The sequence below is a fragment of the Sciurus carolinensis genome, chromosome 8, assembly GCF_902686445.1.
Source record: "Sciurus carolinensis chromosome 8, mSciCar1.2, whole genome shotgun sequence".
Taxonomy (NCBI): Eukaryota; Metazoa; Chordata; class Mammalia; order Rodentia; family Sciuridae; genus Sciurus; species Sciurus carolinensis.
Window position 1 is genome coordinate 94,972,087 of NC_062220.1, and position 24,648 is coordinate 94,996,734.

General features: G+C 38.5%; 1 protein-coding gene and 1 pseudogene across 2 annotated transcripts in view; both read right to left on the minus strand.

The window, feature by feature from the left end:
- Nucleotides 1-24,648, minus strand: part of Aoah (acyloxyacyl hydrolase) — a 215,003-nt gene that overhangs the window by 139,879 nt on the left and 50,476 nt on the right. For both annotated transcript variants that reach the window (XM_047562947.1, XM_047562948.1), the window contains exon 4: nucleotides 6,102-6,201. In XM_047562947.1, the coding sequence (XP_047418903.1) occupies nucleotides 6,102-6,201 (100 nt within the window). The remainder of the gene's footprint in view (nucleotides 1-6,101; nucleotides 6,202-24,648) is intronic.
- LOC124991977 (rRNA-processing protein FCF1 homolog) lies at nucleotides 24,048-24,597 on the minus strand (annotated as a pseudogene).

Consider the following 24,648-nt stretch of genomic DNA (forward strand, 5'->3'; position numbering starts at 1 on the left):
CTGGGTTGAGTTCGGTTTCTACTCACCAGTTATGTGGCTTGTATCAGGACCCTAATTCTCAACTGTAAAATGTGTTTGATGGTGAATATCTATAAAAGAGGGTTTGACTCTGTAGGACTGAATTAAAATCGGACATCATTATGAACTCATGTCCGCGCACATACACAAACACACACACACACACACAGACACACACACATGAGATGAAGAGACACAAGCCAACTAAAAATTCATGTGTACATGTGAGTTGTGTACATACACACTTTACTTAGCCCTACATTAAGAAGTCCTGGGAGCAATGACATCCCAATAGCAATGAGCACTCCAGTCCACCTCTTGGTTTCTAAAAACCATTCTCCAATAAAAAGAACCATAGTTCTATGGAGAAATGGTTGATTCTAGGGTTGGGGGGAACAAACAATAGGACACAACAAGATGAGCCTGGATCATCTGCTGGTACCAGAAAGGAAGGAAGTGCTTAAAAATAAAAGATGGAGGCATGACAGAGGGACACAAGAGCCTATCCAAAAGACTCCCAGTGGTAGCAAAACTGGAAAAGTTGGAGCAACAAAATAAATGATGTAAATTTAATTATAACTCAAAGCATAAAGTACACATGTATGAGTCCATGCTAACATAAATAAATGATTCACTAAAGAACTAAAGGGAGAGAAGAGACACAACTTCTTTATAGAATTCCAAATAATATCCAGGAGGTAGGGCATGGTTCTCCCTGGCCTCCCAGGATGTAGGCTGGACTTAGAGACTCACTTCTAGGGACTGGAGTACAGGAAATGGGGAAATAGGGACTTTACAGTGGGGAACCCATCAAACACCACCTTAACCAAGGGATGAAGTATGACCTCACCAGTGATGTCACGTGGCATTGTGTACCCTTAACAGGCTGTGACAAGAAGGGCACTGCCCATTTGGGGTATTCTTTCCAAAAACCCATTATCTAATCAAGATAAAAACATCAAGCAAGTCCCAACATGATAAATAGTTCACAAATATATTTAATCCAGTATTCCTCAAAACTGTCAAGGTCTTGAAAAACAAGGAAAGATGGAGAACTTGTAACCCACCACAGGTCACCATGGAGACATGACAACTAAATGCAGTGTGGAGGTCCTGGAACAGCAAGAGGACATGGGTGGACGAACTGGTGACATCTTAATCAAGCCTGGAGTTCAGTTACTAGTAATAGATACAAATTAGAAGTGTTGGATTTTAAAGTTTTTGGCAGGTAATGTGAAGATGTTAACATGAAAAAAACTAAATTTGGGTAAAGGGTGCACTCTGCTGTATCCTTGTGACTTTTGTGTAAATGTAAAAATTACTGCAAAAATTTTAAAAGTTTATTAAGAAAACCAGAGTTTGGGGACGATGTTATGATAGCATCTGAAAGCATGTTATGAGCTCAGAGGGCTAAGCACACCATGATGAACACAAGGGGACTCTCACTTGTACAGAATGAAACTTAGTGATTAATGAATTTTATAAATGTTCAATTTCCTCTCCTCTGTGATGTTTTTCCCCTCAAGCCTTGCTACCTGAGACCTTGTATTAAAAGAGATGCCAAATATTTTATTTGATGCCTGACGTTTAAAAAAATAAAAGTAAATTCCTGAGGTCAACTCGTTTATTTCCCAGTCGAACATGAATTTGTCACATGTCACTTTCTCATAATAAGAGTACAAACCCACTCATCCCAAGCTCATTTATGTTTGCTTCTAGGGAGTTTGGATTCCAGGGAAATGAATGCAAAGTCTCTGTGCATATATACACTCCCACACACTCAGCACCAGAGATCTGGGTTCTGCAGAAACTGAATTCACCATGGGAAAAGCTGCTTCATGGTCTGGTGACTTTCCTAAGACAGCTGTTCTCCCTCCCAGCAGTTTAAGTGGGTTGGAAACCCCAGAGAAATGAGGAGAACCTATCTCCATGCAGAACCTACGTTCTAAATATAAATCTCCTTTAATATGGATCAGAGTGTAAGAAGTCAGTCTTGAGGGTGCCTTTGCGATGCTGGTAAACACAGCATTCTCTCCAGCATATTCATTGTTAGGAAGGGAATGTGTCCAAAGTTTCAAGGTCTACCTGGGGATCTCAGGGTTAGGAAACCCAAGAAGTTCCTGCATAAAGTCAAGGAGACTCCGGGATGTTCCTGAACCAACCAGAGCTTTTACCTTGTGACACTAGGATCCCAAGAAGACAGGTTTAAAGAGCCATAGGTATACATAAAGGAGCTGCACTCAATTTCAATTTGTGAATGGTGCTTTTAGAATCCTGCTTTTATGCATATATGTACACATGCAGTGTGCACATATCAGCATCAGTCAGTGTTCTGTGTGCAAATGAGGGGAAGAGTGGTTAAAAATAATTCCTCAAAAGGTAAGTAACACAAAACCATCCAGATGGACTTTGTAATGCTGGCCTGCTGATTTTTTTTCTCTTCCCACCCCTCATCTCCCTCTCTCTTCCCATGTGCTTACATCCGAAGAAGGAAATCTACATAAAACCTTTATATTTCTGTACTTCATTGTCCTCATCTATAAAATACAGACAACAATATCAACCTCATGAGGTTAAATGGATTAATAAATAGAAAGCATTTAGAAGAGTATTTGCACATTGTAAGTACTGAAAAAGTAATTTTATGATAATGGTTGACAGGAGATTTAACATTTTATTGGGAGAGTTAGGAATTGTTTTATGGAGAAGGTGGCAGTTGAGATGAGCTTGTAAATGCATTTACTGCATCTAACCCATCAAACATCATAGCTTAGCCTAGCCTACCTGAACATGCTCAGAACTCTTACACTAGCTTACAGCTGGGCAAAATCAACAAACACAAAGCCTATTTTATTATGAAGTGTTGAACATCTCATGTACACACAGATGGATGTTTGTAGACATGATGGGATGTGAAAACACAATATCCCCAAACACTGGCAATGCAGCTTATTACAGAATATATTCCTGTAGTATGTTTCCCCTCATGACCATGTAGCTGACTAGGAACTGTGGCTCCCAGCTGCTGCCCAGCATCTCAGAAAAGGGTACAAGGTTATATCAAGAGTTATGGAAAATTAAAAATGTGATTTCTGCTGAGTGTGTATATCTTTTGCAACATTGTAAAGTTGAAAAATCCTAAGTCAAACCACCTTAAGTTGGGAACCACTTGTATTGTATAATCCTACTCACATGAAGTTTGAGAATAGAATTTTATATAAATGAGCTAATCTATGGTGATATTTCAGAAGAGTAGCCACTTTGGGTTATTGACTGGGAAGAATTCTGGTGGGTTGGAAATGATTTACATCTGTAACTGTATGTTTACCTACATTTATTGAGTAGGTAGTTCATAAATGCTTTGTAGAAGTGATTTGTATGCTGTGGAAATGGAACAAAAAAACTTCACTATATACCACTTAAACATATATGCTCAAAATGTAAGATTAAGGAGGAAAAGCAGGGCATAAGATTATAAGTGCAACATTATCATAGAAACTCAAAACAACCATGAATGCAACGTAATCTATTTAAAAATTAGGAGAGTAATGAACATTTGAACATTGGTCATTTCTGATGGGGGGATTTCAGCTGACTGTCCTGAAGGGGTACTCCAGAGTTGTTTCAGAAACACTGACTCAATGGTAAGACCCCAGCCAAATTCTCCGAGCACAGCAACAGGGATGCCAGTTCCAGTTCTTTCCTAGGGGAGTAACTTCCATCAAGTTGCCTAAACTCTTCAACTCTCAATTTTCTCAACTTGCAAAGCAGAGTGATACTGATTTGTATACCCCAGGGTTGTATGGGGGACTGAAGATGAAGCATGAACCTCTGCCCAGCACCTGGCACCCAGAGTGCTCAGGACGTGCCAGGTATTGCCATTGAAGGAAATATGGAGGCAGAGGAGAGTGAAGTTGTCCAGGTTCACTCTGACTGTCCCTCTTTTCTGGATCATCTGTAGAAATGGAGGCTGGCCAGGGAGATTTAAGGAGAGGGGGAAAGTCCAAGGCAATCCCAGAGGAAGTGAGGGGAGTTGTCGAGGGAGCAGGTGCAGGCCCACCAGCAGCAGTGATGCTCAGAAGCTGAACATTTCCAGGTGAAATCCTGCAGCTCCCTCTCAGTCAAAGAGGATGGTTGAAATATTCATGAGTTGGGAGTTGTAGTGTAAAGTCCAGGAAATGAAATGTGGGGTATAAACTCCAGAGAATGTAAAAGTAAAGAATACCATTTTAATTGTGAGAGTTTAAAGTTGAGCATTTTGTATGTATATGGCTGGGGTTATTATGTGCATAAAACATGACACTATTTATGAAAATCACAGAAACCCAGATCACTGGCCTTCCTACACAAAGAAACACTTCCTCCTTGTGATAACAAACAGTGATTATTAGAATACAATATTCACATACCACTGAACACAAAAAATGTTTTTTTTAAATTCTAAAAAAAATTAAAATTAAAACTCTTTTAGAAACCAGTAGAGTTCACAGTTTCTCAGGTAGAATTAGGGGAAATTTAATTGGTAGTCAGTGATTGAGGAAGCATGAAATACACACATACTCCAGGCATTTGAATCCTTTCTTCCTGCTTAGGGAGATAGGCTTATGATATTTAACACTGTCAGTCAGTGAAATCATGTGCATTGGTTAGACTGCAAAGTATTAGAATTGACTTCATTTCAACGTGAACTAAAAAGAAAATTATAATTAAAATAGAAACAGAAATCACAATGCTGGGAAAAAGAAATAGAGAAATTTTTCTTATAGGAAGTTTGTGAAAATCAATATTGTGTGGTCTAATAGGATTTCATACTATACTTTCATCTAGAGTGTGGGGAGGGAATTGTGTCAACATTTATAGCCTTGACTCTGACTGCAATCCAATTAAAAGTTGCTCAAAATGATATAATGCACTCAGGGTGTTCTGAACAGCTGTCCCTGAATAATAATGATATTTATAATAATCCTATTAGCTATCATTTTTATTAACACCTTTTTATATAGCAGGCAGTGTGCTAAGTACTTTATGTTCTAGCTCACTTATTTCTCAATGATAAATCTATGAGGGAGGTATTTTATTTTACACATTTTATGGGCAAGGACAATAAAGTTCAGACTCGGGTGACCAACTGTGCAAGTTTTCCCAGGTTGTGGAACTACGAACGTCCCGGGCAACCTGGAATGAGCTGGTCATTCTTTAAGAGTGGCTTCCTTGGTCTATACCCAAAGGACTTAAAATCAGCATACTACAGTGATGCAGCCACATCAATGTTTATAGCAGCTCAATTCACCATAGCTATGGATCCAACCTAGGTACCCCTCAACAGATGACTGGATAAAGAAAATCTGGTTTGTATACACAATGGAATATTACTTAACCTTCAAGAAGAATGAAATTATGGCGTTTGTCACAGTAAATGGATGGAGCTGGAAAATATACTAAGTGAAATAAAACCAAAAACTGAATGTTTTCTCTGATATGCAGATGCTGATCCATAATGGGGTTGGAGGCTAGGGAAGAATGGAGGAACTTTGGATTGTGCAGTGGGGAGTGAGGGGTGGGGAGCGGGTGGTAGAGGAGGGGTGGGAAGGATGGTGGAAGGAGACAGACATCATTACCTTATGTGCACATATGATTGCAGGATCAGTGTGACTCTGCATGGTGGAGTACAGCCAGAGGAATGAAAAGTTGTGCTCCATTTGTGTACAATGTGTCAAAACGCATTCTACTGTCATGTATAACCAATTAGAACAACAACAAAGAAAAGAGTGACTTGCTTGGTTTTTAAGTGGTAGAGAAGTAGATTTAAACTTATTTTCCTGGGTTGATTAACTTTCCTGCCGACTGCCAGCCCAGATCAATATTACTGTCCACAACAGCTAGACAGCAAAGACATCCTTTGGAGCATGAAAGGAGGGGTCTAGGTGGAAACTAGTGAATATTATTTCACATGGAGTAATTGAAAATGTCATCTTACGCTCCTGTTCCCGAACCTCGGAGCAAGTGAAGTTGAACAACCTTGATGACATTTCCAAAGTCCCTTCATGTTACTATAAACAACGTTCAGGATGGAGCCCACATACCTTGGGAAGCGGATAGAGATGGCACTGTGGTTGGCCAGTCTTCTGCTTACAAAATTCCAGAGTGTGACATGCCACATCAGCATTCATACCTGCCTCAAGCCTAGAGGGAAATGGGGCAAAAGCAAAGGCTATTAATATCTCTCAGGAAGGAGAGATTAGGAATCAGAAGCTATTTCAGAGAAAGGTAGTCTCCAGAATGGATTCTAATACCCTCCACTTGGGGCAGCCTGGCCTTTGAAAGCCCCATCCAGGGTAGCTTCTGGATCATAAGAATTTCCAGTCATTGTTCTCTACTTCCATCTAGAATAAGGTCTTGGGGGCAGGGAGGGCATGCACAGCCCCGAGTGGAGGAGTCAGTCTCTCTCACAAGCATTGAGATTCTTTTTAGATGAAACAACAAATAGAATTAGAAAGGAAAAATGGTCATGGTTGCAATTTGATGGGAACAATATTTTGAAATTTACTGGGCCTTATAGCAAAGAATCACTTATGATATAGTCTTAAGCACCTAAAATCATTTTCTTAGATATAATTCAAATCATCTCTTTTCCTTTAAAGTTAACGTACTTCTTCTTATCAAAGAAAATATAAAACAGATTGTTTCTTTCCTTACATCTCTCCCTACCTAACCATTAAAGTGATGACCTCTGTGACTATTAGTATAACTGCCATCTTTTTATCCCTCTCCCTGACCCTCCTCTTCTTCCTCTTGTTCCTTCTTCAAAATCAAGGTCAAAGAACCAAATACCAATAAATAGATGAGTGAAAGGAAGTCTAGTAGGGCAGAGGAAGGAGAACAGGGGAGGGGAGAGAGGACAGGAAGGAAGGAGGGAAGGAAAAGAGGGGCCATGTACTGAAATCAAATTCCATGCAGGTATGAGTTTGTCGGGATGAACCCAACCACCATGTATAACTATAAAGGTCAAATTGAAAAAAAGAACCCAAGGTCAAGTTGTTTCTGTTTCTGTTTCTTGCAACTGCAGGCAGTCATGGTCACACGTGGGCCAGCCCTTGAGAACCAATGGTTAGCAAGGGAACACTTGGCCAGGGCCCAAATGTAAGTTATTGAATCTGCTCTCCACCTCACACCATCACTGCTATATTTCCCTTATACTCATTTCACAGACTCAGGTTGTCTACCCTTCAAAGGAATTTTATACTGGAATGTGCAGAATAAACATCGAGATTTAAAAAGGTAAAGCAAAAATAAAAGCAAACAAAACATTCTGGTTTTCACTTAGTGAGAAGCACTTTTAAAAATGGTTGTTGAACACCATAATTTTTAAAATCTCTAATCATTTTATCTTTGGACTACCACCCCTTCAAATGCTGGAGTGAACTTTGGAATTATTTATACCATGCACCCTCCTGTAGACAGAGCTGCCCTGTATTAATGAAAATGTGTCTTATCAAAGCCCATCAAAGAAACAGGTCCACCTTAAAATAGGCCCACCACTACATGAAGACAGGTTGTGACCATAAGCCTCCAAATTTCATTCCAGCTGGATGAGACCGGCAACATGGTTGGCATGATGGTTTAATCAACCTTCTGTGTGTCACAGAGTTAAGAAGGAAAAACTGTTCATCATGGTTCATCATGAAAGTCACCTGCTTAGCCCCAGAGTCCCTTCATTCGAGGTGTTAAGTGTGTGGGATGTAACTCGAAGTGGAAAAGGAACCAAGTCTTCTAAGCAGCCGGCTAAGCTGTTTGTTATAGATAAAGTCAATTGCCAAACTAATGTCTACTGAGGGTCAGTAAATCAGGAGAGGGTGGCTGTTTTCACACATCTGTTCTCAACTTAATGGTTCATTTGTTTAACTGATGACTGCTGTCTTTACAGGGGTCTGGTATTTAGTGGACTCAGGAGAGTGATAGATGGGTCTCTGCTTAATCTTTGTTTTAAACCAAAGGCCAATATTCCATCTGTGGCAATCCTGGACCATCAGAGCCTACTCATCGTATGGTGTCCAAGATCTATTCTCCTTTTCCCTGCAATAGAGCAAAGTTTCAGGTGCATGAACTTGAATGGGGGAGTGGAGATGGAGACCACTCAGTCAGAGAGGGAGGCTGGCCCTCTCTGAGCTGGAGAATGGGAGAGGGGAACTGGGCATTGGTGTACCTTCAAGATCCTCTAAGACAGGCCTTCATTATCAAAGACTTAAAGTGAGAAGTAATCTTCTTGACAAAAAGAGAACATACTGAGCCCCATAAATCCACACAAAGTTAAAATCATTATAATGTGCAAGACTCATGAAAAGTAACAAGGTAGCACATTTGCTCTTAACTAATCTTGGGACACAATGCATAGAGTACACATAATGCATGATATCTTCAGGAAACATCCAAACTCATGAGAACTATTTTCACCTAACACTATTTCCTTTTTTTCCCAGAGAAGCAAGTAAGACAAAAATGGTTGCATTTTTTAAAGAACTATTTTTAAAAAAAAGTTTTTTGGCTCACAGAAAGTTTGAGAGAAAGTTCTAGAGATTTCCCTTGGCCCCTCCTGCTCTCACACATGCATAGCTCCCTCATTTTCAACATCCACTGCCAGTGCATTTGCTATAATTCATAAACCTACATTGACATTTAGATGGCATCATTATTACCATCATTATTATCTAAAGTTCACTCTTAGTATTGTACATTCTTTGGGTTTGGACAATTGTATAATGACATGTCCAAAAAATCCTTTGTGCTTGCCTATTTATCTCTCCCTCCTTCCTAACCTCTGGTATCCACTAAGTTTTTGCTGTTTCCATAGTTTAGCCTTTTCCAGAATGTTGCATATTTGGAATGTCAAAAAAGAGTTGGGAAAGATATACACCCTTCACTTTGCCTTTTTTCCTTAGTAATATGCATTTGCATTTCCTCCTTGTCTTTTCACGAATTGGTAGGTTATCTCTTTTTATAGATGAATAATAAATATTCCATCGCATGCTTGGTACTGCAGGCTTAAAAAAAGTCCTACTGGACATTATGGTTTGCTTCTAGGTTTTGATGATTATGCATAATGCTACTATAAACATTCATGTGCAGGTATTTACATGGACATAAATTTTCAGTTCAGTTAGGTAAATATTCAAGAGTAAGGAGTTATAGGAAGGGAGAGGGGCTAGGAATAGAAAAGACAGAATGAATCAGACATAACTTTCTTATGTTCATATATGAATACACCACCATTAAAACTCCATATTATGTACAAGAATGGGATCCTAAATTAGAATAAGTTATATTGCATGTATGTATAATATGTTAAAATATACTCTTAACATGTATATCTAAAAAGAACAAATAAAAAAAAGAGAAGAAAAAAAAGAGTGTAATTGCTGGATTGCATGGAAGGCTATAGAAAGTTTTTAAGGAAACTCATTGTTTCAGTTGTTTCAAAATGTGGTCATTCTATGGTGAGTAATGGTATCTCCCTGTTATTTTAATTTGCATTCCCTTAAGAGCATATGATGTTTGGCATCTTTACACATACTTATCTGCTATTAGTATAGCTTCTTTGATGAAATATTTGTTAAGTTCTTTGTATCATTTTTAAAATAGAGTTTTTTTTATTGTTGAGTTTTAAGAGTTGTGTTTGTCATTTTTGGTCACTATAACAAAATGCCTGAGATAACTAATTCAAAAGGAGGAAAGGTTTATTTTGGCTCATGGTTTCAGAGCTTTCTGTCCCTGGTCATTTGACCCTGATGCTTTGAGCCTGTGGTGGCACACTACCATCATGGTGGGAGTATGCGACAGAGTAGACCTGTTCACCTCATGGCTGCTAGAAAACAAGAGAGAAACAAGAAGGAATTGGGTTCCCAATAGCCCCTTCAAGGGTGTTCTCCCAGTTACCTTCCTTCCACTAGGCACCACATCCTGAAGGTTCCACCACCTTCAAATAGTGCCACAGGCTAGAGACTAAGCCCTTAACTCATGGTCTTTGGGAAACATTTAAGATCCAAACCATATCAAGAAATCTTTGTGTATTTTGAATAATAGTTATCAGATTTTTTTTTTTGCAAATAGTTTCTTCATTTATGCGAACAATCTTTTTGTTTTCTTGGCATTATCCTTTGTAGAGTAAAAATTTTAATTTTAATGATGTCTGATTTATCAGTTCATTCTTTTATGGCTCATACCTTTTTAGATTCTCAAATTTTATCACCAAACCCAAGGTCATCTAGATTTTCTCCTACATTGTCTTCTGGGAGTTTTATAAATTTGCATTTTACATTTAAGTCTGTGATCCATTTGAGTTCATTTTTGTGAAGTCTGTGTCTACTTGTTCAATCCTTGAATATAGGATAGTAATTAACTTTTTTATATTAGCCTTATATTCTGCAACCTTGCTATGATTGCTTATTAGGTCCTGGATTTTTGTTGTTGTTGTTGTCATTGATTCTTTTGAATTTTCTTTCGGGAGTGGTGACTGCTTTGAACTTTCCTGTGACAAAGGCAATCCCCTTCTGGAGAACTCTCTGCATGAGGGTGTTGATTTGAGATTGCCTAGTTGCTATGGCGATGCCCTGTTCAAAGGAAGATTCTGTGCCAGCCACAGAATTTATAGTTCTTAACCTTGTGTCCAAACTCCAGCTGCCCTGGGGTAGATAATTATGGGTGCAAGCTGATAAGTTTTAATTGGGCTGTTTATAGCTTCAACTTTTGTTCCATATATATTGAAGAAACTTTCTCACAATGAATCCTTTTGATATTTAAGCCTATATAATAAATGTGCTGAGCTTGCTCATGGTTAGTCTTCCCCCATCAGGGGTTGGCTGAACCACCAGGACCCAGCTTTTTTCTATTTGTGTGTCTGTTTGTATTTTCTTCATCCCCTCATGGACCACTCTGGTTAGCCCTGAATAAACTGTCCTGCAGGTCGTGACAATTTTCAACATAGAAAAGCATGTTGCCTGAAAACAAAAATGATTTTATTTCTTCCTTCCCAATCAGTATGCATTTTATTTTCATTTATTGTCTTATTACACTGTCTAGGACATCTAGTATGATATTGAAAAGTATTAGTGAGAGGGGGATCCTTGCCTTGTGCCTGATCTTAATAGGAAAGATCCTAGTTCTCAGCATTAAGTATAATGTTAGGGGAGAGTGATATTGGCCAAATTATATTGGTATTTTGTATGTATATATGAATATAGAATAATGAATCCCATCATTATGTATAGCTATAATGCACCAATAAAAATGGTATAATGTTAGTTGTAGTTTTCTTGTAGTATTTACCAAGTTGAAGAAGTTTCCTTTTAATTTCTAGTTTACTGAGAGTTTTATAATGAATGGATGTTGGATTTTTTCAAATGATTTTTCTGCATCTGTTAATATGATCGTGTGAGTTTTCTTCTTTAGCTATTGATGTGATAGGTTACATTAATTGATTTTTGTATGTGAACCAGCTTTGCATGCCTGTAATAATTTCTACTTTGTTGTGGAATATAATTGTTTCCCCATTATTAAATAGGTTCTATTTGCTAATGTTTCATGAAGATATTTTTCTCTATGTTTGTGAGAATGGGAATATTATTCTGTAGTTTTCTTTTATTATAATATCATGGTCTGGTTTTGATTTTAGGGTGATGCTGGTTTCCTCTAATGAATTAAGATGCATTCCCTTAGTTTTCTCTTCTGAAGAGATTATCAGAATTGTTATGACTTCTTTCTTTAATGTTTGATAGAATTCACCAGTTAGTCTATCTGGGCCTGGTGCTTTTTATTTCAAAGGTTAAATATCGATTCCATTTCTTTCATAGATGTAGTCCAATTCACATTTTCTGTTTCTTCTTGTGTAAGTTTTGGTGGCTTGGGGTTTTCAAGGAATTGGCCTACTTCATCTTGGTTATCAAATTTGGGGGCATAGTGGTATTCATAGTATTTCTTTTTTGTTTTGTCAACTTTTTGAATTGTTTTTGTTTCAATTTCATTGATTTCAGCTCTGATTTTAATTATTTCCTGTCTTCTACTACTTTTGGTGTTGTTTGTTCTTCTTTTTCTAGGGCTTTGAGCTGTAATGTTAGGTCATTTAGTTGTTGACTTTTTATTCTTTTCTTGAATGCGCTCCATGCAATGAATTTTCCTCTTAGTACTGCTTTCGTAGTGTCCCAAAGATTTTGATATGTTGTATCATTGTTCTCATATACCTCTAAGAATTTTTTTGTCTCCTCCCTGATGTTTTCTGTTATCCATGTTTCATTCAATAGCATATTATTTAGTCTCCAGGTGTTGGAGTAATTTCTGTTTTTTATTTTTCATTTTGTCATTGATTTCTAATTTCATTCCATTATGATCTGATAGAACACAAGGCAGTATTTCTATTTTTTTGCATTTACTAAGGGCTGCTTTATGGCATAACATATGGTCTATTTTCAAGAAGGATCCATGTGCTGCTGAGAAGAAAGTGAATTCGCTCACTGATGGATGGAATATTCTATATATGTCTGTTAAGCCTAGGTTATTGATTGTGTTATTGAGTTCTATGGTTTCTTTGTTTAGTTTTGTTTGGAAGATTTATCCAGTGGTGACTGCAGTGTGTTAAAGTCACCCAGAATTTTTGTGTTGTGGTCTATTTGATTCCTGGAATTGAGAAGGATTTGTTTGATGTACATGGATGCACTGTTGTTTGAGGCATAAATATTTATGATCATTATCTCTTCCTGATTTATGGTTCCCTTAAGCAGTATGAAATGTCTTGCTTATCTCTTCTGACTAACTTTGGTTTGAAGTCCACTTTATCTGAAATAAGGATGGAAACCCCTGCTTTTTTACTGAGTCTATGTGCGTGGTAGGTTTTTTCCCATCCTTTCACCTTTAGTCTGTGGATGTCTTTTTCTATGAGATGAGTCTCTTGAAGGCAGCATATTGTTGGGTCTTGCTTTTTAATCCATTCTTCCTGTCTATGTCTTTTGATTGATGAGTTTAGGCCATTAACAATCAGGGTTATTATTGAGATATGATTTGTATTCCCAGTCATTTGGGCTTATTTTTGGTTTTAATTTGAGTTGGTTTCTTCTTTGATTGGTTTTTTCCTTTCTTTGCTAATCTACATTGTTGTTTTTCATTTTCTCCTCAAGGAGTATTTTTCTGAGAATGTTCTGTAGTGCCAGCTTTCTATTTATAAATTCTTTTAGCTTTTGTTTATCATGGAAGGATTTTATTTCATCTTAAATCTGAAGGTTAGTTTTGCTGGGTATAGGATACTTCGTTGGCAACATGTTCTTTCAGAGCTTGAAATATGTTGTTCCAGGCCCTTCTAGCTTTTAGGGTCTGGACTGAAAAATCTACTGATATCCGTATTGGTTTCCCCCTATAAGTAATCTGATGCTTTTCTCTTGCAGTTTTCAAAATTCTATCTTTATTTTGTATGTTAGGAATTTTCATTATAATGTGCCTTGGTGTGAATCTGTTGTGATTTTGTGCATTTGGTGTTCTGTAAGCCTCTTGTATTTGAGTTTCCATTTCATTCTTCAGGTTTGGGAAATTTTCTGCTATTATTTCATTGAATAGGTTGTTCATTACTGGTTTGTATCTCTGTGCCTTCCTCAATCCTGATAATTCTTAAATTTTGTCTTTTCATGATGTCCCATAGTTCTTGGAGATTCTGTTCATGATTTCTTACCATCTTCTCTGTTTGGGCAACTTTATTTTCTTTCTTTTTTTTTTATTGTAAACAAATGGGATACATGTTGTTTCTCTGTTTGTACATGGCGTAAAGGCATACCATTTGTGTAATCATAAATTTACATAGGGTAATGTTGTTTGATTCATTCTGCCATTTTTTCCCTTTCCCCCACCCCTCCCACCCCTCTTTTCCCTCTATACAGTCCTTCCTTCCTCCATTCTTGCCCCCCTCCCTAACCCTAACTCTAACCCTAACACTAACACCTCCCACCCCCCATTATATGTCATCATCCACTTATTAGTGATATCATTCTTCCTTTGGTTTTTTGAGATTGGCTTATCTCACTTAGCATGATATTCTCCAGTTTCATCCATTTGCCTGCAAATGCCATAATTTTATCGTTCTTTATGGCTGAGTAATATTCCATTGTATATATATACCACATTTTCTTTATCCATTCATCAATTGAAGGACATCTAGGTTGGTTCCACAATCTGGCTATTGTGAACTGAGCAGCTATGAACATTGATATGGCTGTATCTCTGTAATATGCTGATTTTAAGTCCTTTGGGTATAGGCCAAGGAGTGGGATAGCTGGGTCAAATGGTGGTTCCATTCCAAGTTTTCAAAGGAATCTCCACACTGCTTTCCAGAGTGGCTGCACTAATTTGCAGCCCCACCAGCAATGTAAGAGTGTACCTTTCTCCCCACATCCTCGCCAACACCTGTTGTTGCTTGTATTCTTGATAATCGCCATTCTAATTGGGGTGAGATGGAATCTTCGGGCGGTTTTGATTTGCATTTCTCTTATTACTAGAGGTGCTGAACATTTTTCCATATGTTTGTTGATTGCTTGTATATCTTCTGTGAAGTGTCTATTCATTTCCTTAGCCCATTTGTCGATTGGATTATTTGCATTCTTGGTGTAGAGTTTTTTGAGTTCCTTATAGATTCTGGAGATTAGTGCTCTATCTGAGGTATGATTGGCAAAGAATTTCTCCCACTCTGTAGGCTCTTTCTTCGCATTGCTGATAGTTTCCTTTGCTGAGAGAAAGCTTTTTAGTTTGAATCTATTCCAGTTATTGATTCTTGCTTTTATTTCTTGTGCTATTGGAGTCCTGTTGAGGAAGTCTGGTCCTAAGCCGACATGTTGAAGCTCTGGACCTACTTTTTCTTCTATAAGATGCAAGGTCTCTGTCTGATTCCGAGATCCTTAATCCATTTTGAGTTTAGTTTTGTGCACGGTGAGAGATATGGGTTTAGTTTCATTCTGTTGCATATGGATTTCCAATTCTCCCAGCACCATTTGTTGAAGAGGCTATCTTTTCTCCATTGCATATTTTGGCCCCTTTGTCTAGTATGAGAAAATTGTATTTATTTGGGTTTGTGTCCGTGTCCTCTATTCTGTACCATTGATCCACCTTTCTATTTTGGTACCAATACCATGCCGTTTTTGTTACTATTGCTTTGTAGTAGAGTTGAAGATCTGGTATTGCGATACCCCCTGCTTCACTCTTTCTGCCAAGGATTGCTTTAGCTATTCTGGGTTTTTTATTCTTCCAGATGAATTTCATAATTGCTTGCTCTATGTCTGTAAGGTACATCATTGGGATTTTAATTGGAATTGCATTGATCTGTATAGAACTTTTGGTAGTATGGCCATTTTGACAATATTAATTCTTCCTATCCAAGAACATGGGAGATCTTTCCATCTTCTGAGTTTTTCTTTAATTTCTTTCTTTTTTTTTTTTATTGTAAACAAATGGGATACATGTTGTTTCTCTGTTTGTACGTGGCGTAAAGGCATACCATTTGTGTAATCATAAATTTACATAGGGTAATGTTGTTTGATTCATTCTGCCATTTTTTCCCTTCCCCCTCTCCCCTCCCACCCTTCCCCTCCATCTATACAGTCCTTCCTTCCTCCATTCCTGCCCCCCTCCCTAAACCCAACTCCAACCCCAACACTAACCCTTCCCACCCCCCATTATGTGTCATCATCCACTTATTAGTGATATCATTCTTCCTTTGGTTTTTTGAGATTGGCTTATCTCACTTAGCATGATATTCTCCAGTTTCATCCATTTGCCTGCAAATGCCATAATTTTATCGTTCTTTATGGCTGAGTAATATTCCATTGTATATATATACCACATTTTCTTTATCCATTCATCAATTGAAGGACATCTAGGTTGGTTCCACAATCTGGCTATTGTGAACTGAGCAGCTATGAACATTGATGTGGCTGTATCTCTGTAATATGCTGATTTTAAGTCCTTTGGGTATAGGCCAAGGAGTGGGATAGCTGGGTCAAATGGTGGTTCCATTCCAAGTTTTCTAAGGAATCTCCACACTGCTTTCCAGAGTGGCTGCACTAATTTGCAGCCCCACCAGCAATGTATGAGTGTATCTTTCTCCCCACATCCTCGCCAACACCTGTTGTTGCTTTTATTCTTGATAATCGCCATTCTAATTGGGGTGAGATGGAATCTTCGGGTGGTTTTGATTTGCATTTCTCTTATTACTAGAGGTGCTGAACATTTTTCCATATGTTTGTTGATTGCTTGTATATCTTCTGTGAAGTGTCTATTCATTTCCTTAGCCCATTTGTCGATTGGATTATTTGCATTCTTGGTGTAGAGTTTTTTGAGTTCCTTATAGATTCTGGAGATTAGTGCTCTATCTGAGGTATGATTGGCAAAGAATTTCTCCCACTCTGTAGGCTCTTTCTTCGCATTGCTGATAGTTTCCTTTGCTGAGAGAAAGCTTTTTAGTTTGAATCTATCCCAGTTATTAATTCTTGCTTTTATTTCTTGTGCTATGGGAGTCCTGTTGAGGAAGTCTGGTCCTAAGCCGACATGTTGAAGCTCTGGACCTACTTTTTCTTCTATAAGATGCAAGGTCTCTGTCTGATTCCGAGATCCTTGATCCATTTTGAGTTTAGTTTCGTGCATGGTGAGAGATATGGGTTTAGTTTCATTCTGTTGCATATGGATTTCCAAATCTCCCAGCACCATTTGTTGAAGAGGCTATCTTTTCTCCATTGCATATTTTTGGCCCCTTTGTCTAGTATGAGAAAATTGTATTTATTTGGGTTTGTGTCCGTGTCCTCTATTCTGTACCATTGATCCACCTTTCTATTTTGGTACCAATACCATGCCGTTTTTGTTACTATTGCTTTGTAGTAGAGTTGAAGATCTGGTATTGCGATACTCCCTGCTTCACTCTTTCTGCCAAGGATTGCTTTAGCTATTCTGGGTTTTTTATTCTTCCAGATGAATTTCATAATTGCTTGCTCTATGTCTGTAAGGTACATCATTGGGATTTTAATTGGAATTGCATTGAATCTGTATAGAACTTTTGGTAGTATGGCCATTTTGACAATATTAATTCTTCCTATCCAAGAACATGGGAGATCTTTCCATCTTCTAAGGTTTTCTTGAATTTCTTTCTTTAGTGTTCTGTAGTTCTCATTATAGAGGTCTTTCACCTCTTTTGTGAGATTGATTCCCAAATACTTTATTTTTTTCGAAGCTATTGTGAATGGGGTAGTTTTCCTAATTTCTCTTTCTGAAGATTCATCGCTTATATATAAAAATGCCTTAGATTTATGTGCATTGATCTTATATCCCGCTACTTTACTGAATTCACTTATGAGATCTAAAAGTTTTCTGGTGGAATTTCCTGGTTCCTCTAAGTATACCATCATATCATCAGCAAATAGGGATAGTTTGAGTTCTTCTTTTCCTATTCGTATCCCTTTAATTTCTTTGGTCTGTCTAATTGCTCTGGCTAGAGTTTCAAGGACGATATTGAATAGAAGTGGTGAAAGAGGGCATCCCTGCCTTGTTCCAGTTTTTAGAGGGAATGCTTTCAGTTTTTCACCATTCAGAATGATATTAGCCATGGGTTTAGCGTAGATGGCCTTTACAATGTTAAGGAATGTTCCCACTATCCCTATTTTTTCTAGTGTTTTGAGCATGAAGGGGTGCTGTATTTTATCAAATGCTTTTTCTGCATCTATCGAAATAATCATGTGATTCTTGACTTTAAGTCTATTGATATGGTGAATGACATTTATTGATTTCCTGATGTTGAACCAACCTTGCATCCCTGGGATGAAACCCACTTGATCATGGTGCACTATCTTTTTAATATGTTTTTGTATGAGATTTGCTAAAATTTTGTTGAGAATTTTTGCGTCGATGTTCATTAAGGATATTGGTCTGAAATTTTCTTTCCTCGATGTGTCTCTGTCTGGTTTAGGTATCAGGGTGATATTGGCTTCATAGAATGAGTTTGGAAGGGTTCCCTTCTCTTCTATTTTTTGGAATACTTTGAGAAGTATTGGAATGAGCTCTTCTTTAAAGGTTTTGTAGAACTTGGCTGAAAACCCATGTGCTCCTGGACTTTTCTTTGTTGGTAGACTTTTGATGACTTCTTCTATTTCATTACTTGAAATTGGTCTATTTAAATTGTGTATGTCCTCCTCGTTCAGTTTAGGCAATTCATATGTCTCTAGAAACCTGTTGAAGTCTTCGAAATTTTCTATTTTGTTGGAGTATAGATTTTCAAAATAGCTTCTAATTATGTTTTGTATTTCAATCATGTCTGTTGTGATATTTCCTTGTTCATTCCGAATTTTAGTGATTTGGATTTTCTCTCGTCTTCTCTTTGTTAGTGTGGCTAAAGGTTTATCAATTTTGTTTATTTTTTCGAAGAACCAACTATTTATTTTGTCAATTTTTGTATTGTTTCTTTCGTTTCAATTTCATTGATTTCAGCTCTGAGTTTAACTATTTCCTGTCTTCTACTACTTTTGGTGTTGTTTGTTCTTCTTTTTCTAGGGCTTTGAGCTGTAGTGTTAGGTCGTTCATTTGTTGAGTTTTACTTCTTTTATTAAATGCGCTCCATGAAATAAATTTTCCTCTAAGTACTGCTTTCATAGTGTCCCAGAGATTTTGATATGATGTTTCTTTATTCTCATTTACCTCTAAGAATTTTTAAATTTCCTTCCTAATATCTTCTGTTATCCATTCATCATATAATAGCATATTGTTTAATCTCCAGGTGTTGGAGTAGTTTCTGTTTTTTACTCTTTCATTTATTTCTAACTTCAATCCATTATAATCTGATAGAATACAAGGTAGTGTCTCTATCTTCTTGTCTTTGCTAACATTAGCTTTGTGGCATAATATATGGTCTATTTTAGAGAAGGATCCATGTGCTGCTGAGAAGAAAGTGTATTCGCTCTTGGTTGGATGGCATATTCTATAAATGTCTTTTAAGTCTAAATTATTGATTGTGTTATTGAGATCTATGGTTTCTTTGTTCAATTTTTGTTTGGAAGATCTGTCCAGTGGTGAGAGAGGCATGTTAAAATCACCTAGTATTATTGTGTTACGGTGTATTTGGTTTCTAAAATTGAGAAGGATTTGTTTGACATACATGGATGAGCCACTGTTTGGGGCATAGATGTTTATGATTGTTATGTCTTGCTGATTTATGCTTCCCTTAAGCAGTATGAAATGTTCTTTATCCCTTCTGACTAACATTGACTTGAAGTCCACATTATCTGAAATGAGGATGGATACTCCAGCTTTTTTGCTGAGTCCATGTGCATGGTATGTTTTTCCCCATCCTTTCACCTTTAGTCTATGGGTATCTCTTTCTATGAGATGAGTCTCTTGCAGGCAACATATTGTTGGATCTTTCTTTTTAATCCAATCTGCCAGTCTATGTCTTTTGATTGATGAATTCAGGCCATTAACATTCAGGGTTATTATTGAGATATGATTTGTATTCCCGGTCATTTGGTTCATTTTTTAAATTTCATATATTTATTTATTTTTTTGACACAGCTTGGTTCCTCCTTTATTTGACAGTTCCTTTAGGATAATTCCTCCCTTTGCTGATTTGCTACTTTGTTTTTTATCTCTTCCTCATGGAATATTTTGCTGAGAATGTTCTGTAATGCTGGCTTTCTTTTTGTAAATTCTTTTAGCTTTTGTTTATCATGGAATGATTTTATTTCATCGTCAAATTTGAAGGTAAGTTTTGCTGGGCATAAGATTCTTGGTTGGCATCCATTTTCTTTCAGGGCTTGAAAAATGTTGTTCCAGGCCCTTCTAGCTTTTAGGGTCTGGATTGAAAAATCTGCTGATATCCGTATTGGTTTCCCCCTGAATGTAATTTGGTTCTTTTCTCTCACAGCCTTTAAAATTCTGTCTTTATTTTGTATGTTAGGTATTTTCATTATAATGTGCCTTGGTGTGGGTCTGTTGTAATTTTGTGTATTTGGAGTCCTATAAGCCTCTTGAACTTGATTTTCCATTTCATTCTTCAGATTTGGGAAATTTTCTGATATTATTTCATTGAATAGATTGTTCATTCCTTTGGTTCATTTCTCTAAGCCTTCCTCAATCCCAATAATTCTCAAATTTGGCCTTTTCATGATATCCCATAGTTCTTGGAGATTCTATTCATGATTTCTTACCATCTTCTCTGTTTGTTCAACTTTGTTTTCAAGGTTAAATATTTTGTCTTCAATATCTGAAGTTCTGTCTTCCAGGTGTTCTATCCTATTGGTTATGCTTTCTATGGAGTTCTTAATTTGGTTTATTGTTTCCTTCATCTCAAGGATTTCTGTTTGGTTTTTTTTCAATATCTCTAACTCTTTATTGAAATGATCTTTTGCTTCCTGAATTTGCTCTGTTAACTGTCGATTGGTGCTATCATTCAATGCCTGCATTTGCTCTTTCATCTCATCATTCAATGCCTGCATTTGCTCTTTCATTTCATCGTTTGCTTCCCTGATCATTTTAATTATGTACATTCTGAACTCCCTTTCTGTCATTTCTTCTGCCATGCTGTCATTGGATTTTATAGATGTATCATCTAGATTTGTTTGGGGCATTTTCTTCCCTTGTTTTCTCATATTGTTCAGGAATCTGTGGGTCATTAAGATATTGCAGATTTCCTCTATTGACTTATAATGTCCCTGAAGATTGCTAGTATATCCCCTCTTATCCTTCAGTAGCCTGCATTCTTGGAGGAAGTTGATAATGCAGTGCTCCACAAGGAAGCTGCCTCTCTAGGGTTGGTGACCCTCAGGTGGGGTATATTCCCTGATAGTGGGCAGAGGTGCTTCCACTAGTTGACCAATGGTCATCCAAAGGGGAACTAGGCTGCGGGCTGAGGCAAGGCCTGTTTGTGCCTGTGTCTCTGGTTTTACCGACCTTGTGGGAAAATCTCACCCGGCCGGGAAGACTCACCTGGTGGGGAGGTCTCGCTGGTCAGTTCCCCTCCTAGAGGTTCCCCTCAATCTACATCTACCGCCTGGGCTGGGCTGTCTTCCTCTGCAATGTTCCCAGGGGCCTGGACCTACCTCCTGGGCCTGGGAGCCTCACCCTTCGCAGACGAGTCTCCTTAGGCTGCTTCTCCTCAGAGAATCTGCTTGCAGTCCTGGAAACTTCGCTCTGCCCCTAGGCATGTCTCTGTGCAGCTCTTCCAGCAAGAAGCCACCTAGGTCCTGGGACCCTGCTGTGCACCTAATCACCTGGCTATGCGGCTCCTCCTCTGAACCGCCACCTGGAGCCCCGTACAATAGCTCCGAGACCCAGAGACCCACCACACACCTCTTCCTCTGGACAGCCGCCCGGTTTCTGACGCAGTCACTAGGAGTCCAAACAACTCACTTCGTGTCTCCTCCTCCCTCCAACCGCCCGTAGCCCTAGGCAGTCACTCGGAGTCCAAGTGACCCACCCTGTTCCTCCTCCTCCTGGGGGAAGCCCCCCGGGTGTTCAGGAGTGGTCGCTTTTAGTACAAACAACTCACCACTCGCCTCCTCCTCTGGCAACTGCCTGTGGCTCTGATGCAGTCATTCCTAGACCAAGCGACCCACCCCGCTTCTCCTCTTCCTCCTGGCAACCCCCTGGTGTTCAGAAGATGTCGTTCTGAGTCCAAACAGCTCACCACGCAGCTCATCCTCTGGCAGTCGCCCGGAGCCCCAGTGGTTGCTCCGAGTCCAAGCGCTGTGCTGAGCCGCCTCCTCTACGATGATCCCAGTTGTCTGTGTTTACCGCACCAGTGGGGGGAGGGGCGTCTCGCCGAGCAACTCTACTTCACAAAGTTCCCTGCGTTCCGGGACTACCGCCCCATCCGGGATGCCTCCCCAACAGGAGAGACTTACCCGGCGGCTTTGAGTTGGTCCCAAGTCTCTCATTATCTCCTCTTTTGAATCCTGTGTCCTGGAGCAACATGAAATGCAGCCGCCCTCTAGTTCGCCATCTTGAAAACCTCTGCAATTTTATTTTCAAGATTAAATATTTTGTCTTCATTGTCTGGGGTTCTGTCTTCTTCTCCGTGGTCTAGTCTGTTGATGATGCTTTCCATTGAGTTTTTTATTTGGTTTATTGTTTCCTTCATTTCAAGGATTTCCGTTTTTTTTTTTTTTTTGAGAATCTCTATCTCTTTGTTGAAATGATCTTTTGCTTCCTGTAGTTGCTCTTTCAACTACTTATTGGTATGATCATTCATTGCCTGCATTTGCTCTCTTATCTCATCCTTTGCTTCACGAATCAGCTTTTATAATCATGTATAATCTGAAGTCCTCTTCTGACATTTCTTCTACCATACTGTTACTGGATTTTATTAATATAGAATCTATATTTGTTTGGATCATTTTCTTCCCTTGTTTTTTCATGTTGTTCATGTATCTTCCCCTCTAGCAGTGCAAATCTGGGGTATTGCAGTTTCCTCCCTATAGGCTTATATTGACCCTATAGGTTTCCAAAACCTTTTCTTACAATGAGCTTCCAGTCTCCAGCAGGCATCTCAGGATGGGATTTGCCCCACCTAAAGATGAGAGATACAGCTTTCAGGATTATCCAAGATGACCACTCTGGCTTCCAAATGTGTTGGCAAATGGGGAGCTGCAGCTTGGGATGTGGGTGTGGTCAGTTGGAGGTCCTAGAGGTGGGGTGCAGTTGGTCAGGCAACTGGAGGTGGGGTGTTGTTGGTCTGGTTGCGGAATCTTGGAGGCAGGGTGTAGTCAGTCAGTCTGGGGGTCCTGGTGGTAGTGGTCAGTCGGTCTGGGGGTCCTGGTGGTGGGGAGCAGTCAGTCAATGTGAGGGCCCTGGTGGCAGGGAGTGATCGGTCGGACGGAGGGATCCTGGAGACGGTGCTCAGTCAGTCTGACCAGGGGTCCTACAAGTCCTGGCTGTTGTCTCAAAATGACAGCAGCCATGTGTAACCAAACCTGCAGGTACTGTGACAGTGAACTTCCAGGCAACAGCAGGCAGCTGGTGCTCCACTGGAGGTCTGTGGTCAGTCTGCTGACTGCTCCATAGTATTTCTTACTCATCCTTTTAACAACATGGGATCTGTAATTATGTTCTCTCTTTCATTTCTCCTATCAATAATTTGTGTCCTCTCTTGTTTTTTTCTTAGTTGGCATGGTTAGAGGTCTATAAATTTTATTGATATTTTCAAAGAGCTAGATTTTGGTTTTATGGATTTTTTATTTTAATTTATTTTTAATTTCACTTTTTGCTCTAATTTTTAAATTTATACTCCCTACTTGCTTGAATTTAATTTGGTCTTCTTCTTCTCTTTCTCTAAGGTGGAAGCTTAGATTTTAGATCATTCTTCTTTTCTAATATTTGTACTCAATGCTATCAATTTCCCTGAGGTCCATTTTTTACTTATTTCACAAATTTTGATAACTTGTAATTTCATTTTACCTCCTTCAAAATATTTTAAAATTTCTTTTGAAATTTTTTTCTTTGATCTGTGTGTTGTTAGAAGTATGTTGTTTAATTTCCATATGTTGGTATTCCCTGTTTTTTTTTTTTTTTCTTTTGTTGATTTCTAGTTTAATGCCACTGAGGTCTGAGATCAGTCATTTTAATTTCTATTCTTTAAATTTTGTTAAGGTGTGCTTTTTGGGTCAGAATGTGTTCTGTCCTGATGAATGTTTCATTTGAGCCTGAGAAGAATGTGCAGTCTGCTATTGTTGGATAAAGTAGTTTTGGGATGTTTTTCCTTGCTTTGAAATATGTTCCATCTAAAATTAATATAGCTACTCTTGCTTTCTTTGGATTAGTGTTAGCATGGGATAACTTTACTCATTTTTTTGTTTTTCAAAAATCATCAGAAAGAGTATTTTTAACCATACTCAAATCATTATAGAACAAAGGGATGAATAGAATAATTCACAGCATATTTACTGAACTGGCAGCAGAGAAAGTGGGTCAGGGGAAGGCCGAGGAACTTTGTCTTGCAAGAATCAGAACCAAGAGGCTCTATAACCATCTGGCGATCACTTTATGTTGTATCTATAGTTAGAAATGTACATGATAAGAACTCCAGGGATCTTCTAGATCTTTGTTTAAGGTCTGGGTCAACTGTGGCCACGATGCAACATTTGTGCCGAGTTAGTCTTTGTATTAAGCAGTGGCCTGCATAGGTTCCTTTGTGTGTGAATGGTCACTGCTCAAACTGTGGATCCTTGGTGACCTTATACCCACTCAACACTTCTGCCCCAATTTCTCAATTCCAGCTAGTACACAATTCCAGCTTATGTAAGGGATAGACTTGGCATACAGTTCATTGTTGATTACATTAAGTGCAGTTTGGCTTTAATGGAAAAATGGATAAAGTTGTTATCAATCAGGATGTGAGAAGGTGGAAATGTATTATTCTACATTAGAAGAATGTGCAGGAAGGGTGTTGGGGGACTTCCCTTTCCTGCAGTACACTGGGATCTTTCTTCTGTTTCTTTTTAGGTTTTAGTCTTCCTTTTCATTAAGGCTCTCATCTCTGAGACTGAGCATTCATGTCATGGTCACATATATCCTTGCTTTCTTTTGCTTTCCTGTGTTCATGATGCATACCCATTTGTTCCGTATTCCTGTCTATCC